This window comes from Gadus macrocephalus, chromosome 18 (assembly GCF_031168955.1).
Source record: "Gadus macrocephalus chromosome 18, ASM3116895v1".
Classification (NCBI taxonomy): Eukaryota; Metazoa; Chordata; class Actinopteri; order Gadiformes; family Gadidae; genus Gadus; species Gadus macrocephalus.
In genome coordinates, this window is record NC_082399.1 from 3,009,280 (window position 1) to 3,028,221 (window position 18,942).

Below are 18,942 nucleotides of genomic sequence, written 5' to 3' on the forward strand. Positions count from 1 at the left end.
GTCGAAAGGGGAAACCCTGGACAGGTTGTCGCCTGTGATGAGTCACGATCGACCCAGATGGAAGGGAATTTCGTCTGAGAGGCGCCGCGGTTACACCGGATTCTCTAGAAGGCCTTCATGAAAAGGTGTGAAAGGATCGTCATTGTCATGTTACCGCTTGAGTGCGAGGAGATAAACACGACAGAGTGCGGTGCATCAGCGTGTCGACGGAGGAGTAGGGGGAGCGGCTCCCTGCGGTTTCGAAAGGGCTTCAGAGTCCCAACGCACAGTCGTGGCTCCGCACGCTTTATTCATCCTTTGACACATCGGGGCGGAGATTCAATTGTCATCTTGCAATGCTGAGCGTGACGGGAGCTTGCCGCTGAGAAAACTTTGATAAGGACATTCTCAGGCGTAGGAGATGAGGAGATGTGTGATTGCATGAAACCTGCATCTCAGATTGAAGCCTGGTCTGTAGAATCCACAGACGCCGATCGCTTAATAACATCTCGCTGCTCACTGCTGTACATTTCACAAAAGAGCATCTTCAGTTGCTGAAAGCGCCTGGCACGAACGTAATATAATATCTCAGTAGATCAGCGTCTAAATCAGAGCGAGACGGCCGGAGGCACGCTGTAATTATTAAACCGTCGGGGAGGATCCCGCCACCGCAGACCAGAGGGTGCGCTGGATGGAGCAGGACGAGTCGGGGCGTTCCACATTAGCCGTGGGTCGGCCCAGACGCTCCGCAGACATCACATTTGTGAGTCCCTCCTCCCTAATGAGAGACGAGAGCTCCCCGTTGCCCGTGGGCAGAGGGCGGCCGGAGCCTCCCCTGCCCTCTAATCCAGCCGTTCATCACCGCCACGCTCCCGGCTCCGCCCCCGCCGCCGCCGGTGAACCCCGGGGGAAACCCGAAACCCGGCGGGGGCCGGGCGGCGTGCGTCGATGGGTCTCTGAGCCGCGGCTCGGAGGAGGAGGGCGTCGATTAGCGGTGCTGCTGACGGGGGTGTGTGAGGACGTATCATCTCCACATGCTGTATTTATAGGAGTGGGCTGGTTGAGAGAGATGGTTGGGCTCTTGATTTATCATCTTTGACACTAAGGGCTAGCTAGTGTTGTTGCTAGCCCAAGCCAATCGCAATGCGCCTGTCATTGGCATGTCTCAGAGTGTAAGTTGGGGTATCCTGATGTCACTGAGAGGACCTCACAATGGATTCATACACAAAAAACAAGCAAGCGCACACACACACTCTCAGAACTCACTCACTCACTCAAAAAAACCCACATGATGAATATATTCCATTTCCTTTGATTCAGACTGTCTAAAATGGATATGGTGTCACGGTTGGGTCAGAACGCACTTAAATTTGGCCGGGTTCTCTTCCTTCCTCGTCTTACTCGTAATCAACCTTCTCCTCCGATTCCTGCCCTCCCTTCCTTCTCCTAAGATCGTCAGAATGACCTCTTCTTGTTTCTTCGACTCCATGCTGACCCAAATTCCCATGGGCTCTATTATGGTTCTACTTTAACTGGTACTTTTGTCAGGTAGCTCGCCCCCATCCCCCATCTCCACCTCTACCTCCACCTGACATCTCCAGTGTATACACCTTTCTAGACCCTAGCTCAACCAACCCTGCGGCGGTTGCTCGGCGATGGCTGTATGTTCCAATATTCACCTTACCACCTATCCTATTGTACTTTCCTTTATCCACATAGCGGCCATTGGGTGAATGTGCCTATCCACCGAGTGGCCATTAGGTGAGTAGTCACATTAGCTATAGGAAATGTACAATTACAAATATATCACCTAACTTCATGCCACTCTCTAACACTGTGAACCAACTAACGGCCTTTAAAGTAACGGCATTCTAGCGAGCGAATGCCAAATTTGCATCGTTTGCAAAAGTAGAATCACGCAAAATCTGCCGGAACCAGACCGTTGACTCCACTCCTTTGCTTTAGATGTGAACTCACAGTTAGAGGAACTTGAGTCTCTACCGCAAATTCCCTAAATGCCGTTTGCAGAACTACACGCTAGTATCTACTGTGAATCATCTATAGGTTGTTGGGAGAACTTGAACCTGGTTTGAACCACCACAAACCCCCTAATGACTGTTAGAGGAACTAAACCGTAGTCTCTTCAGCTAGTGCTTCACAAACAGACATCTTGAGCATGACTCGCCAAACCCCTCAACCAGAGGTAGTGGCCGGCTTCCCTCTGGTTGACCTGAGCAGACGTTGCGGTCAGTCTTTGATTGGCTGCTGTCTGCGGCCAGTCTACCAGCCCTCCAATCGTCGGCTGACGACTCTCCGTCCGGCAGGGAGGGGGCGGTATCGGACCCCTTTTGTTTACGGCGCTCCCATGCTAGTGGTTGCCAGATGTGAGCGTCATAATCAGAACCTCCCCAGCTTGGTTTCATTCGAATCTCCAGTTTCGCCTTCGGTCGGCTGCACCGCGAAAATCAGAGCACACTCACAGGAAGTGATACTCCTGAGACGCTGACATTTATTCTTGCTTAAGCGCGTGACCCGCTAACTTCGGTGGAAGAGTAGAGTAGTGAAGTAACGTCTTTGTTCTCCTGCCACTGAAACTCGGGATGAAAGAGCCATTCTAGTTCTAGTTTGGTTGATGCCCGGTTTGAACGGATCGCATCCTGGCAACAATCCCGGCGTTCCCTCTGACTTAATCTTTCATCTTGCACCCGCTCCCTATCTCCTGGTTTTGTTTTGCTCTGATGCAGAGTGATACGGAGGAGCAGGAAAGGTGGGAGGCTCTGGGCGATGAGGAGCGAGTCTCACCGTGAAGCCTCCCACTCCTACAGAGCTCTGTAGGGAGTCCGCTACAGAGCACCGCGATGGGGGGCACGCCGCCTTGATCTGTGTTGTTGTGAATTACTGCCGTGATGTGATTACTGTGGACCTGCTCACCCACACACTCGCTGACACACACACTGGCACAAAGGCAAACACACACACACGCACACACACACACACAGAGGCAAACATACCGGCACATGTGTGTGTTTATTCGAATACACGCACACACGGACGCACACATGCACACAAACACACCAACTAACACACACACACTTACTCAAACACAGACACATAGAGTAGGTTTACTGACACAAACACGCAAGATTTCATAATCATAATCTAAAAGGGCTTATCATAAATGTTGCATAAACAAATAGATTTATGCTCTTGAAAAGCCTTTTCTCTCCAATGCAGTTTCAAACTACTCGTTAAAGTCAAGATCATTCTGCTTCAAAACGACCCACTTCAAACTGTTGAACCAAGCCACTGCACGGGAAGATGGTGAAAAAACGTGAGTGAAAACCATTTACAAAGCGCTTATCTTAAAGGGTGTAAACAAAGTTTTCAAGACGAGCGAAACACTACAAAGAGCAATAAAACCAGCCGACCACACAAAGACAAATCGCAAACAGCGTCGAGAAGAGATTCATAAAGTGAGCCATTTCCACACAACACAAACAAACTTTCGTCCCAACTGATCCTCATAGCATTTTATGTACCAATTTGTATCTTTGATGTTTTTTATATGCGTCTTATACTATCTTCCGCACCGGAAGGCCCTTCTGCAAAACGAGTTACCGTTGCGGCACAATAAATCAAACCGAACCGGTTTTGTGTTTCGGCGGGAAATGGTTTCCGTTTGCCCTTTCAAACGAGTCTGGGATCCAGACCAGGATGGGATTTTCTTTCCACCGCCGCCTGGAGGGTTGGTCGGCCTGCTTGCAAATAAATCAGCCTGGAGTGTGTGTCTGGGGGCAGGGGTGGGTGGAGGCCGGGTGGAAGGGAGGGTGGAGGGAGGAGAGGTGACAGCCACGCCGATTGCTCTTAAAGTGTCACATTTTCCAGGTCCCCCGCCCCCATGGGTGCTCGCGCCATCGCAGCTTCCTCCTCCTGACCTTGCAGGCTTTGATCAATACAGGCCTCTGGAGGAACCGCCTACGGCCGCAGCCACAGACACACAGCAGTCATCATAGCCGGGGGTCCACCGCCTAATTCTCTGGGGCGACATGTTTGTTGTGTGCCCTTTCATATAGGCTAATGAGCCAGAGTCCCCTAGCGGCCATGTTGGTTCTTTTTACATTTACATTTAAGGCATTTAGCAGACGCTTTTATCCAAAGCGACTTACATCAGTTAATACACACATTGACACACCAACGGCAGAGTCAACCATGCAAGGCGACAGCCAGCTCGTCAGGAGCAGTTTGGGTTAAGTGTCTTGCTCAGGGACACATCGACACTCTGCTAGGAGGAGCTGGGGATCGAACTAGCAACCTTTCGGTTACAAGACAACTGCTCTACCTCCTGAGCTAAGCCGACCACCTGGTTCTAAAGGCTAGGTTGGGCTGGGTGGGCACACACTCAGCTAGCATTTAAGGGCTGATTATGGTTCCACGTCGACGCAACGCAACGTTCTGCAATGGGTTTTAGTTAGCGGACCAATCAGAGCCCTCACTGCTGCGTTGCCTCGACGTATGGTATTTTTAGGAGGCGCACGTCAGGTCCTTGCGGTGGAAATAGGAGGGTCCACAAGGACGTAACGGGTCCGTAAACCTCAAAGAATAAGGCCCATTAGCCTATATGAAAGGGCACATGACAAACACGACGCTGCCGAGAATTAGGAAGCCAGCGTTCAGAACCAAGGTGACCGCCAGGTGGCTGAAGGCTGATATACCTGCGTTACCTCGAAGGACCTCGATGACGTCATAAACCGAAGCACCGTCATGATGATGGCTAGCAGAAGGTGGTAACCTCGTGCTCCTCAGATTTATCCGCAGAGGTGAAAAACGCGTTTCTGTAGGACCGCCACGGTCATAGCTCAACACTGATATCTGGGGTCTGGAACGTTGGCACACTGCTTAACGACTACATTGATTTACCACGCAATCGTCCAGAATCCATGAACGCAGATTTACTCAAAGTAAGTAAGAGTTCCTTGGCACGGCCCTTTGGGTTTAATTGTGCGACTCTGACGCGCTAATTGCACAAGTTTATGAAGATGAGGGGGAAATGGGGGGGGGGGGGGGGGGAAGAGAGAGACATTAAGTGACGCAACGGAAACAGGGTGGGAATGACCGGAAGGCAGAAAGGTGGTTTCTGGTTTGACTCCTTGAATGTCAATGGAAATGATGTGGCCATGTTCCTGTGTTCCCTTGAGCAAGAAGTGTGTGTGTGTGTGTGTGTGTGTGTGTGTGTGTGTGTGTGTGTGTGTGTGTGTGTGTGTGTGTGTGTGTGTGTGTGTGTGTGTCTGTGTCTGTGTCTGTGTTTGTGTTTGTGTGTGTGTGTGTGTGTGTGTGTCTGTGAGATCCTTAGGCTGTATGTGTGTGAGAGAGAGTCAGAAAGATAGATTATACAGTGCTTTGGAGCGGCTGGAAAAGGTTTCACATAAAGGCAGTCCATTTACCAAACGGAGAGCCCAAGCTCACTGACCGGCACATAGACAGTCTGACAAAGTCGGATGGAGAGAGAGAGAGAGAGAGAGTGAGAGTGTGGGAGAGAGGGGGAGAGTGAGAGTGTGGGAGAGAGAGAGAGAGAGAGAGAGAGAGAGTGTGTGGGAGAGAGAGAGAGAGAGAGAAATATGGGGATAAAAAACAAAAGGTGCCAGGAACCGCAAAGATAGAGAAGCTGTTGAGATGGGGGGGGGGGGGGAGACAGACTGATACACCAGCCTGGCTCCTTCTGCCTGGGCTCCACAGACACGATGTGTGTGAGAAGATGGCTGGGGAAGGCAGGTATGGAAGGTGTGTGTGTGTGTATGTGCCTGGCCTACCAAAGCAAGAGGCTAGGAGGTTTCATCCATAACGTCGAGGCTGGCAGCGGGCAGCTGGGCTTCAGCGAAGATGAAAAAAAAAATAAAGAAAGTGAGAAGGAAGAAAATGTCTAATCTGTCACCACCCTGCCAGAAATAGAGCGGGTTTGAGGAAGGCGTTGGATGTTCCCATGGCAGTGGGGGCGCTGGGTTGATCAAAGCCCACGCTGGCAGAGGAGAAGCGCATCGCTCTGTGTGTCCACTCGTCGTTGCGTCCCCCGTCTTCCAACGCGAGGCGGGAATTCCTGCCATATTTCACACGCAAACTCCGCAAACTCCCGCACACCTTGACGAACGGCCTGTCGTGTCCGTTTCCCTTCACTCCATAAAGAAAAATCTGTATAGAGATAGTGGTATAGATATCTATCGATAATATTTTTGGGAATTAAGGAAAGAAATTAAGCACTAACGGAGAAAGGCATACCAAGAAGACAACAGAGATAAATAACCAAGGCGTAGGCCTACTTCACACCAGGCCTTGAGATTACGACAGGGCTTTTCTTCGCAACATTGAAATTGGCAAAGGAGAGATGAGTGTGTGCCCGAGTGCGTTTGTGTGTTGATTGTTAATCACGTGAATTGCAGTGTTTATCAGGTGACCTGGCTATGCTAGGCCTCCTGTGTTGAGTTGTTATAGCTATTGTGGCGGATACAAGTTGGGACTTATTTTGAATTTGCTCCAATGAAAAGTAGATTGCAAGAGTGATTGCGTGTTAGAAAATAACATCTCGAATGATGAAAATCAACAGCTGCACTGATGTTGTCCACATTATCCAATCAATTCATTCGGTTTGGATATTGGACCTTCTCCCACATGACTCGTAAAGACCCTATCATAACACTGCAAAATCAACTCGACCACTTGTCTGCGACCGTCTTTAACGCTATTCTTCGCCTGATGGTGATTAGATTCCAACGGGTTGTGTAACGTGTGGTTAAAAAGTGAGCTACCGTCCGTGGCGGTTGTCTCGGTTATTGTTATTACTCGAGGCTACGCTCACTGGCTCGCCTCTGGGTCACTGCAGGGGCCAGTGGCCCAGAGGCCAGCAGCTGTCTGAGGGCAACAGGAAGCCTCTGGAGGCTGGACTCTGGTCGATCCTGCAGCCAGACACGACCGCACGATCCCAGATCAGCCTCCGCATAGCAGCCGCTCCTCGGAAATGTCAAGCGTCTCAAAATCAAGGTCTCTATTTTGGAGGCACTCAAATATATAAAGGATTTGTCCTTGTACGTTTTGGTTGTGTACAATTATTCACTTTCGAATCCAGTGTTTAATCAGTGAGTGCTGATTTATAAATGTTTTAACAATATGACATGGCGAATTTGAAATAGTATAATGAAAATGTAATCAATTTACCGTTACAGGCGCAATATTTGTGCCGACGCACGTTGAATCGAAATCTTTAAGTGCATAGCGCCATCTAGTGTTCACGATCGTTAACAGAAGCAGTGTGTGTGTGTGTGTGAATTAAACAGCCACCGTCGCCAGTTAAACATTATTTTTATTCCAGGAACGGTCAGGAACCAATATTAAAATATTAAGTATGAATCACATTCAACAAGAAATGTTTAAATACCGTTAGTTTCCCTCCTTCCTTCCGCAGGTCATAATGGACACAGAGAACCAACACTGAACTCCTCATTCCTGATTTACAACTCTCCCAAATCCCTCCATCAATCCACCGCCATCTAAAGCCAGAACACAAACAGGAGAACACCTCCTACCAACAAGGATCAGGTTCCCAGGGAACGTTCAGCAGGACAGACATCACATGTTCCCCCCTAAACGATAAGTACAGGGTTGAGCAAACTGCATTGATTAATTGATGCAGTTCTGTCGATTCGCCGCCCTACTCCAAACACATACAAAGCGCTTCAAGGTTTCAAAAGTCCAATGCATCCACTCGCAGTCTGAGAAGCCCCTTTCTGTCCCTGCGTCTGCAGTCCGGACTCCCCCCTCTCATCCTCTGAAGAGCCGCTCTAGAAGGACATGATGGTCTTGCGGATGATTTCGACGCACTCCAACACTTCGTGCTCCTTGATGATGAGGGGCGGGGCCAGGCGGATGATGTCACCGTGGGTGGGTTTGGCCAGGAGTCCGTTGTCCCGGAGACGCAGACACACCTGCCAGGCGTCGTAATCTGGGGCGGGAAATGACAAATCACGAACCTCTACTTTACTTCTCATTTGAGCAAATGTGTTCGAAAACATAAATTAGATATACAGACCAAACATATCTGCCGACTGATTTTAATGACTAAATAGTAATTTATAGGATGTACAAAATAAATGACTGATCACAAGCAGTGTTGGGAACGTTACTTTAAAAAAGTAATTTGTTATAGTAACTCGCTACTTGTTCCAAAAAGTAACTGAGTTAGTAACTGAATTACTCTATCAGTAAAAGTATCTAGTTGCCAGGGAAAGTAACTATTTGCGTTACTGTAAAGTTGCTATGTGTCAAAGAATTTGGATTTTGGATTTGGATTTTTTAAATGGTTGAACTCCCCATTCAAGGCCCTGATATACTTCCAACTGAATTTTAATTTGCTTGGTTGCAAAGGCTGTGGAACATCTGCCGAATACTACAGAAAATGCCAACTTTTCCTCGGATTGCTCCGGACTCGCCATTTCTGCTGCTTAATCGAATCAGTTTGGTGTGTGCGTGTGTTTGTCTGGCGAGCGTGTCAAGGCTTGTGTGTAAAAACACTGGATCTGATTGGCTACCATGTAACATGAATCTGCCTTAGTCAATCATAATCGCTTATCTCGTTGTTAACCCAACCGGTCTCCTCCCGAGCAGTTTGTGTGTGGAGCCAGGGGTGCGTTCGGATTACGCAGTTCAATTAAAATCAATTCATAGTAACGCACCGCATTTAACGTACAATAACGGTAATGGCGTTACCTAACGCCGTTCTTTTAAACGGCGTTGTTGCAAACACTGATCACGAGTGAAAGAAACAGAATCAGAATATTCTTAACTCCTTTACTGTATTGTTTTAAATTATTTCATTGTTCATTGGAAGGACAGTTTGGTCCTCTGAGGTCAGGCAGATTATTCTCTGCTATAACCTGCCGCTATTAATAACTAGACGCTTGCTCGTGATTCTCGGTATCCTAACTTGGGGTTGGCCTTCTTCTCCGATACCGACACCCTAGGGTTGGTCAGCCACAAGCCTGTAGCTTCACCGTGTGTTCACACCAAAAGCGAAGCAAATATTCGACCCGATTACCGTATTTTCCGGACTATACGTCGCTCCCGAGTATAAGTCGCATCAGTCAAAAAATGCTCCATGACGAGGAAAAAAACATATATACGTCGCATCGGTGTATAAGTCGCATTTATTTTTAAACATTTAAACAAGAACGTTTAGTCTGGAGAGACTGAATGAAATTGCAATAGCAATATAGGTGTGTCGGTCCCTCGTAGTTCTGAGAGTATACCGAATTCAGTGACACCGGGATTCCACCGGACGCGTATGCGCCGCGGTCAGATGCCTTCACAAGTCCAGTGGAGGGCTCCAGTTTTCGCCGGCCAAGTCATGCGCTGTGATATGTGTGACAGCTATGTTGCACAAAATTGCAGCTAAGGCTGGGGTAGCTTTGGTTGAACCGGAGGACATTGAGGACGAGAATATAATTTATTCGGTGGTGCAGTAGGCTTGCAGCGTTCAGTTGTAGGCCTAATGAATGACGGTGCCCTCTTGCGGCCGAGGATTATGTACGCACAATTTTGGCATATAAGTCGCTTCGAAATATAAGTCGCAGGGCAAGCCAAACTACAAAAAAACCGCGACTTATAGTCCGGAAAATACGGTACATACATTTGATAGGGGGAACTTCAAAACACTTGTGCGATTGTTTTGAAGAATATTGCAATAGGAGGGGTTCTCTTGTAAACACCAACGTTTCTTTCCACCAATTCATGCGCCACCATGGCGAGATAACCACCACTACGTTGTGGAAGTACCAGGGACTGTCGTTTGTCGGGTTCATAATATCACCCGGTGGCGCATACAGCTTTTGGCCGTGATATTATATTTTATATTATATACATATTATAACGATATTATAGAGCTCAGAGAGTCCACACACGGCAACAATCTCTTTCTCCTCCGTGTTGCGGTTCAACCCGGACTTCAGGAAGTGAACACTGATAGGTCGTCACGACAAAGCATCACGCGGAATTCACGGGAAAGTCCGAATATTTCAACTCACGATTAGAACCACGCTCGATCCGTGGTTAAGTGTTAACGCCGCGCCGTTCATCCATTCGCGCCTCGGACTCTCCTCTGTTCTCGTCTCGACTTTGTAGGTATTTGCGCGGTGCCGTTGTTCTTTGGGTGTGAACGTACCTTTAGTCTCCTTGATGACGATGGCGTTGAGCAGGCCCTTCCCCCTGACGCTGGTCACCACCTCGCTGGGCAGCTTCCTCAGCTCCGAGCGCAGGATCCGGCCCATCCACTCGGCGTTCTCCGCCAGACGTTCCTCCTCCATCACCTGTCGGAGCCGAGGGGGGAGAGGGAGGGGGGGGGCGGGGGGGGGGCGCGGGGGGGAGAGAGATGTTCAGGCTGAGATAAACGGAATTTCAATTTCTCTATTTGTCCGAAAAATAATTTATTTTTTCCAATTATTACATGCTCATTACCTTACTTAATGCGTATGAAATAATTGCATACAGCTTTTAGTATAAATCTTTCAAATATATAATATATAATTATTATAAGGTGTTTATAATTAATAAACCCTTTGGGAGCTGGGCACAGTAGGGCTTACCGATTAATAAAAATGTGACCGCGATTTCGATTTTAGCTTCAAACGATCACAAAATTAACATAATTAAGTTTTTCGATATTTATTTTTTAATGTTTTATAGAAAGGTCAGAATAGCTGGATACATATCTGTCTATCATTTTAGATTGGAAAATTTTCTATTTGACAATTTTGTGTATTTTTTTAAGGCGAAATTTCAAAGTTCTCAGTTACAAAAAAGTTTCTGGGAGAGACATTCTGAATAAATGCACCATGTTTTCAAACTCAAAAATAATCGTTTGACTAATCTTGATTTCAAAAAATAAATAAAAAATGTAAAAAGCATAAACAAGTAGCAGAAGTGTAGAGTCGCAATCGTAAATACGTCTATGTAATGTTTATATGTATGTATGCATGTTATGGATGTATACAGTCTAAAACAGCAGCACTGACCTCCAGCGCCGCCATGGCGACCTGGCACGCCAGCGGGTTCCCGCCGTACGTGGAGCCGTGCTCTCCGGGCTTGATGGTCAGCATCACCTCGTCGTCACACAGCACCGCCGAGATCTGCAGCACCCGGGGGTGACACGCCCGCTGTCACACCTGAACCGTCACACCGTAACACCACAGCACGCACTCTGTCCATGTGCTGTCATCTCCTTTTCTCTTTAAGGCCGATTGTCGGCAGTGGCTCGGGAGGTAGAGCGGGTTGACTTGTAACAGGAAGGTCGCTAGTTCGATTCCCAGGCTCCTGTGTCGAGGTGTCGCTGAGCGAGGCACCTCACCCTGACTGCTCCCGACGAGCCGGCTGTCGCCTTGCATGGCTGACTCCGCCGTCGGGAGTGTGAATGTGCATTAATGGTTGTAAGTTGCTTCGGAGAAAATTGTTGTGTGTGTTAAACTGTTATTATTTAATGCTAGGGTTGTGGTTCTGAAAACCCATCCCGGGGGGGGGGGGGGGGTATTGCACATCAGTGTAAGCTGGGTCAAAAACACACGAGACCGCTAGTCTAACGTGTCCTGTGTCTGTCCCATCCAAACCAACCCAGCTAACTGGCTAGCTCGAAGGAAAGCAGAGGCGTTCCCTGGAGAGGGAGGCCGGGGTAGGGGAGGTCACCTACCGGGTAGACCCCTCCGGACAGAGCCTTTCCCAGGATGACGATGTCGGGGCGCACCCCCTCGTGGTCTACCGCCAGCCGCCTGCCCGTCCGCGCCAGCCCGGTCTGGACCTCGTCGGCGATCCACAGAACCTGCGTCCCATCAGCGGGTCCGAAGAGGGCGGACACCAGGTCAGATCAATCGTTTGCACACCGACACGCTCACGATAATAACCGCCCCGTGTGTACACAAGACAAAATGACGAGTCTTTTTCATGGGAGATTACGAAACACACGTATTGTGCACTGGCTCTTGGCTCTTTGAAATCCTCCTCTTAACAATTCAATTCAACGTTTTATCGGTCACATGTTTGCAAAAATAACATTTTACATGCAGTGAAATTAGAAAGGGGTCACCACTCTGTCATTCATTGTGCAGATTACTGGAACCTGAATAAATAATAGATATTAAGTAATTTGAAAACAGACATCCCTTAATGAGGTGATGCTATAAAAACGGTCATTAAAAAAATAAAAATGGTATATAAATATTAAAGTGCATTGAAAGTGGTGCAGAAAGTGTACCACCAACACCCCCTCCATTAGACCGTTCACTGCTGCCGGGGTGCTTTAGGACCTCCGGCGAGGGGCCGGTGAACAGGAGCCACTCACGTTGTTCTGGGTGCAGAGCTCCCTGACTTTGGTGAGGTAGCCCTGGTCGGGCACCACCACCCCAGCCTCCCCCTGGATGGGCTCCACCATGAAGGCCGCCACGTTGGGGTCCTGGAGAGCCTTCTGGTGGAGGCAGAACAGAGAGAGGGTGAACCAGCTAGTCAAAGGCGTGTCCTCCATGTCAATGGTGTGAGATATGCTGGCAGCAAGGCAGCAACAGCTTAAGATCAATTATAGAGGGTGTATTAAGCAACACAAATCTTAAGAGGATCTCGGATCACATGATCTGTTAGGCCAGACATTCCCCAAAAAAGGGCGAGGCAGCTGTGACGGATTGTACCTCTAGAGAGGGAATGTCGTTGTACGGTATGAGCTCGAAGCCGGGCATGAAGGGCCCGAAGCCTTCGTAGCTGCTGGGGTCGGTGGAGCTGGAGATGGCCGCCATGGTTCTTCCCCAGAAGTTTCCCTCTGGTTGGAGGAAAAGGTGGAAAAGATTGAAAATGGACGGCTGAATACCACAGGACTGAAATAATACCTGGTGTAGCTCACAATAGACTGGATTCCATAGTGATTATAATTATAGTTATTTTACAAATAATACATTTTTATTTGTAATCACGTTTTTCTTAACCACTCAAAGACATGATTCATGATACGAAATTACATTAAAAATAATAACCACTACGGTGTAGCTGGTGTCTATTTTTCCCCCCACTTACCAGCGAAGATGATTTTGGCCTGGTTCTTGGGGACGCCCTTCACCGTGTAAGCCCATTTGCGGGCCAGCTTGCAGGCAGTCTCTCCACCCTCAACCCCTTCATGAGGAGAAACAAGAAAAAGGATAAGATGCGAAAAACAAGAACTGTGGTCATGGGTAGCCGAACATGCTGGTGATGTACTCCTCGTAGGAGCCTTAGGGACTCTTCCCTGTGTTAATGGGGAGTAACTAGTGGTAGCCAAACACGTTGGGGATGTACATATAATATATATAATAGCAGGCCTGTCGCACAAGTTACTCAAGTCGGTCAGTGCGCACACCTGCACGAACACACACACGCACACCTGCACAAACACACAGGCGCGCGCGCGCCGACGCAGACGTTTCAAGCAACGGCAGGTTGTTAATTTTGTCACATAAAAAACTTTAAATTCAAACATAGCAACGACCGGCATGTCAACACACAAGTCACGCGATAAAAAAATAGGCAGATGCTGATATGCGTAAAAATGCAGAATATTGGCGCCGGTAATCGGCCTGGCAGATTACCGGTCGATCCCTAATACTGTGTTATCGACGTGTTTTCGTCCTGCGTTATAAAGATACATGATCTGATACCAGAGAGAAAGGATAAGGGTTTGAGACCCAATTTCTGTCTGGGTTAGAGTCCTAGAATCTGGGTTGGAGTCCCAGAGAAAGGACCATGTTCCTTCCTCCACGTTCTGTCTGTCTGTCTGGGTTGGAGTCCCAGAATAAGGCCTTTGGTTCGTGGTTAGAGTTACTAGAATCTGGGTTGGAGTCCCAGAGAAAGTACCAAGTTCCTTTAGGTCGGGTCGGAGTCCCAACATGGGTACCAGAGACTGTTGATCTGATCTTAAATACATTGCACTTTCTATTTTACTCATTTCTTTGCATATATTTTCTTTTGCTTTTCTATTATTTTATTTTATTGTATGACAATGTTTATTTGTGAAGCACTTTGAGTCTGCCTTGTGTATGAAAAGTGCTATATAAATAAAGTTGTCTTGTCTTGCCTTGCCTTATGTTGCAAATCTGATAAGCTGTTGTGTTTATTAAACATATGCTTAAAGGCATTTAAATGAAGTTAAGTGTTGTATTATTCAAAATTTTGACGCCAATATTTTCCCTTTTTCTGTAAATTAATATCGGCTCCAAATATCGGTTATTGGCCCCATTGACTATTAATAATCGTTATCGGTATCGGCCCTGAAAAAACCATATCGGTCTATCTCTACACAGTATGGTGAATTATGTCTATAGAGTCCACCACAAGACTACACTTTGTTGCTCTTAGTGGTAGCCAAACAGTTTGGTGATGACCTCCTCATAAGAGCCTTATAGGAGCCTCCTAGGAGCCCTTACCTGTGTTCATGGGCAGCACCTTGTGGTAGCCAAACAGTTTGGTGATGACCTCCTCATAAGAGCCTTATAGGAGCCTCCTAGGAGCCCTTACCTGTGTTCATGGGCAGCACCTTGTGGTAGCCAAACAGTTTGGTGATGACCTCCTCATAAGAGCCTTATAGGAGCCTCCTAGGAGCCCTTACCTGTGTTCATGGGCAGCACCTTGTGGTAGCCAAACAGTTTGGTGATGACCTCCTCATAAGAGCCTTATAGGAGCCTCCTAGGAGCCCTTACCTGTGTTCATGGGCAGCACCTTGTGGTAGCCAAACAGTTTGGTGATGTACTCCTCGTAGCTGCCCAGCACGTCGTTGTAGAAGGCCCGGGAGGTGAGCGTGAGGCGGGAGGCCTGCGCGTTGAGCGCGGCGATGATCTTGGGGTGGCAGTGGCCCTGGTTGACCGCGCTGTAGGCGCTCAGGAAGTCGTAGTAGCGGTTCCCCTCCACGTCCCACACGTACAGGCCTGGGCCGGGGAACACCACGAAGAACATAACGGATGACAGTAGGGCTGGGCAATAATTCGATTATGATTATTAATCGCGATAAAACTCACGTCGATTACGACGATAAGCATTGGACATAAATGCATGATATATTTTTTTTTTTACCTATTTTCAATAGGTTACAAGGCAAGCTACCTTATATTGTTCTGTTGGAAGCAGATAAAACACGTTTGTGAAGTTAAATGTTCATATTTAAATGTGATTAAATGTTCCCTTATCACAAATATGGTTATAAACAAAAAAGTATGGTTTAACTAATGAACAGTATCAAATCATATATCGTGATTAATATCGACATCAAAAAAATAATCATGATAATATTTTTTGCAATATCGCCCAGCCCTACTTGACAGATACTATGATGTTTAGGGATGCAAACAATTAATCGATTATCGATTAATTGTCGATAAGAGATTACTCGATTAAAATAAATTACTTGCAATTAATCGCATTTTTAACCCGTAATTCCCCAACCGTCCACGTGAGGGCGCGCTTGACGCCAGACGTACTTGACGCACGCGCGGGAACACAAGCGGGACACAAGCGAAGCAGGACAAGACAAACGAAAAGCGGGACACTGACACGATGAAGAGGGCAAAACGGAGTGCAGTATGGAGCCACTTTAAGTTGGTTAATGACGACAAAGACGCCAAATGCACAATATGTGGAAGTATTTTAAAGTACCTCAACTAAACTACTTCGTTGAATTACCACCTAAATGTGTCACATTCAGAAGGAAATTCAGCTTCTCAGAAGAATTGCCGCTTATCAATTAATCGATCATCGATCGATAAGATGAAACAACTATCGATTAATGAATTACTCGATAATTTGCATCCCTAATGATGTTATGTTCAGAGGTCACTAGTTTGGATAGGGTGGTCCGTTGGCGATTTGGTTTAACATCGGTTGTTTGGTCAAATCCAAAGAGCAGTCCACTGTGAAACCTTCCGAATGAGTATAAAAGGATAAGAGCCGTGTAAATGTCCAAATATGCTTAAGTTATATAAATGTTGGATTAGGGAGGTGTATTACTGGTATGACTTGTTGGTTAGGCATCCGGCTCGATGATGCCCGCAGGTAGACCGCAGGCATCGGACCTTGAACCCAGAACTTTCTGTCTGGGCGTCCGCCGCCCTCACCCCGAACACGACCCTGCCCCACGGCCCCCCAGACCCCCGACGAATGTACACACATGGGGCGGCGGTGGAGCCCTCCAGCTCCTACAACCGCAGGAAATGTGCGGTGTTGCCTGACCCACGGGGGCGTGACGTAGGGGTGGGACAAAATATCGACACCTCGACATATAGGGTCGCACCTTCTTCGTGCGATACGAGAATCAATACACTTCTTCTCTTTTTTTAAAGACTTGGGGCCGTGAATAAAGACAGAAATCCAGCACTTTACCTTTTCACTGTCATCTTGTTGCCATAGTTGGAGTCATGTATGCATGTTATGTATGGTATGTATTAGGGCCCGACCGATATTGATTTTTGAGTGCCGATGCCGATGCCGATTATTTTAAGAGAAAAATTACGATTACGATTTAATCGGCCGATTAAAAGCAAAACAAAAAAAAGCCTATAAAACGTAGTTTTTGATACCTTAAATATACTTCAAACACTTTTGACGAATATGTGAATTGAATGCAGAACCTTTGAGTGTTTTAGAATACATTTACAGTCAAAAATGAGTGGAATGTAAAATGTAAAATAAATAACTAACTCCCAATGTGCTGCCCTCGTGAGCAGTGACTAACACGTGCGTGCTGAGCAGTATGGTCTCACCGTTAGAGTCTACAGTATAACAAATTAACATGGCCTGGGACCTAAAGAAAAACAGGCACAACATGCTCAAACAACGCGTCTTGTGTACATTGGTGAGGTGAGCGCGCAGCTGCCTGAGCGAGCGTGCTTTCATGTTGTACGGTAAAATTAAATCTCCTCTATTTTACTCCAGCTAAAGTTGTTAGTTAGCAAGGCGAGTAGGAGCGCAATCTGCAGGATACTAAGCGCAATAACATTTCTAAAAAAAAATTAAAAAAAAAAAATCGGTTGTAATCTGCGTCTTTTTGGCAGATGTCGATTATTTTCAAAAAGGCTATAATCGGCCGATTGAATCGGCAGGCCGATGAATCGGTCGGGCCCTAGTATGTAGTCTAAAACAGCAGCACTGACATACCGGTATATCGTTATAGGATCGTTCAACAATATATTGATTATCGCAGTATCTCGATATTATCGGTGGCGTGGGCCACGCATCGCGTGTCGTATCGTGGGGTGACCCCCACCCCCCGGGGGGGACGGACGGACGTACCTTCGCCTCTCTCCAGCGCCACCGGCAGCGGGTGGTAGTTGTGGGCGCCGTACTTGTCCTCGCGGGCGTAGACCTCCTCTGGGCTGAGGGTCCGCTGGGCCTGCCTGCTGGCGGCGGTGGAGGAGGTGCGGGAGCCCGAGTGCAGGGCCCGGGCCAGCAGCGGTGTCACGCGGCCCAGGCCACAGCTCATCTTGGAGATCATTCTGACGGCGGTGCTACGTTCTGTTGGACGGCGGGGAGAGCAGACGTTGGATTAGGATTTTTCGGTTTTTTTATAATTAAAAAGAGATGGTTTTTAACGCGTCTGAAATGTCTACTTCTTATATACTTTTTATCCGGACAGAGACGGATGTCAAAATGAACAAAAGAAGAACGATGGATATTCTAAATAAAATAAAATAAGAAAACAGCCGCCCTTCCACATCCTGGTGCACTTTGATGATGCACTTAAACATAAACGATGGTTCACTATTATGCTCCCCGTGTTTTTCGTAAACAACACGGAGGTTAAAACCAGCGCAAGGGCCCTCCACCTTCAATGTTTGCAGATATTTAGATTAAGGTTAAGTTAGGTTATATTAGGTATAGGGTTAGGGTTAGACCAACAACAGTGATTTGGTGGTTGCCTAGAAACAACATAAAAAAGACCCTCCTTTTGTGATTGTTGTCGGCTATTATTGATGGCAGTGGAACCCGGTTAATTACAGGTCAGCTCGTTTATTTTAAAGACGTTATCTTAAAAGTAACGACAAAAGTCAAGATACACACAGATGTGGACTTTGGTGGTAGATATTCAAATTGATTGACCTCCTTTTCAGAAGATTGTCTTTTGTATCTCTTCAACAACAACGACCATCACCTGATGAACAGCTTTATCATGTTCGGACTTTCTGTGAAAAGGACAGGAATAATCTTCTTAAAAGATATTTACCAGATGTGATGTTCTGCAGAAATCTTGTTTGGAGTATTTGTTCCACCAAAAATCGATCTCAGGATATAAAGCATGCAAGTATATGGATAAGATACAATCCACACACAATAATCAGGACTGACTAATATCCCTTGACATGCAGGATTGAGTATCTTGGCCTGGTATTGACACGTCAAGGTGCACATCTTCTTGTGTGCCCTGACTCTCCATTCCATAGCAACATTACAGCACCCTCATCCGTCGCACTCACAATCCTGATTATACCAATAAAGGTTTGAGCGATTCCAGCGGAGCCAATGGCTGGGGGAGCATCACCAGGGCAGCTGAGGGAAGCTCGATCTTTTATGTGTAGACAAAAGCACCAGACAGGACAGCCATCGAGGGCCCCAGGGTCGACGTCAACAAACGCGGCTGTTATAATGGACGCCCCCGGGGGCCCGGCTTCCAGATGATTCTGTCCCACAGAAGCAGCTGTGGTTGCAGACGATGTGCCTTATCAACGAGATAGTGTGTCACCTGGTGGGTTTGGGTTTCTTTCCCTGTGACGCAATGGAATTAAGGAGACTATTGTTTTAAAATAGTGTTGCCTGGACGTCATTGGAAGTATTTCAATGGTATAACAATTATGGTGTATAACTTCATAAGAATTGCCCTTTTGCCAATACCAGTCAACCGTCATTCTTACATGATATTCTAAATAGATTGTATAC

The 18,942-nt window shown here is 47.2% G+C and overlaps 1 protein-coding gene across 2 annotated transcripts; it reads right to left on the reverse strand.

The window, feature by feature from the left end:
• Window positions 1-7,309: 7,309 nt before the first annotated feature.
• Window positions 7,310-14,956, reverse strand: oat (ornithine aminotransferase). Of its 2 annotated transcripts, none has more exons than XM_060037521.1 (8): window positions 14,721-14,956; window positions 13,066-13,161; window positions 12,687-12,814; window positions 12,347-12,469; window positions 11,699-11,827; window positions 11,031-11,144; window positions 10,181-10,325; window positions 7,310-7,966 (listed from the first exon to the last, which is right to left on the reverse strand). In XM_060037521.1, exons 1-8 carry the CDS (start codon window positions 14,728-14,730, stop codon window positions 7,806-7,808), a joined length of 906 nt encoding a protein of 301 aa, XP_059893504.1. In that variant the 5' UTR covers window positions 14,731-14,956; the 3' UTR covers window positions 7,310-7,805. The 2 variants fall into 2 exon arrangements, with proteins under 2 accessions (XP_059893504.1, XP_059893505.1); XM_060037522.1 differs by lacking the exon at window positions 14,721-14,956 and adding an exon at window positions 14,448-14,533.
• Between the last annotated feature and the right edge of the window lie 3,986 nt (window positions 14,957-18,942).

What these genes read in the sequence shown, in the direction of transcription:
- oat (XM_060037521.1), bottom strand. An exon ending in GGCCAAAATCATCTTCGCTG is followed by an intron (nt 12,815 to 13,065) that starts GTAAGTGGGGGG and finishes TCCTCCAACCAG; the next exon opens with AGGGAAACTTCTGGGGAAGA. An exon ending in TGTCCGGAGGGGTCTACCCG is followed by an intron (nt 11,145 to 11,698) that starts GTAGGTGACCTC and finishes CGGGTGCTGCAG; the next exon opens with ATCTCGGCGGTGCTGTGTGA.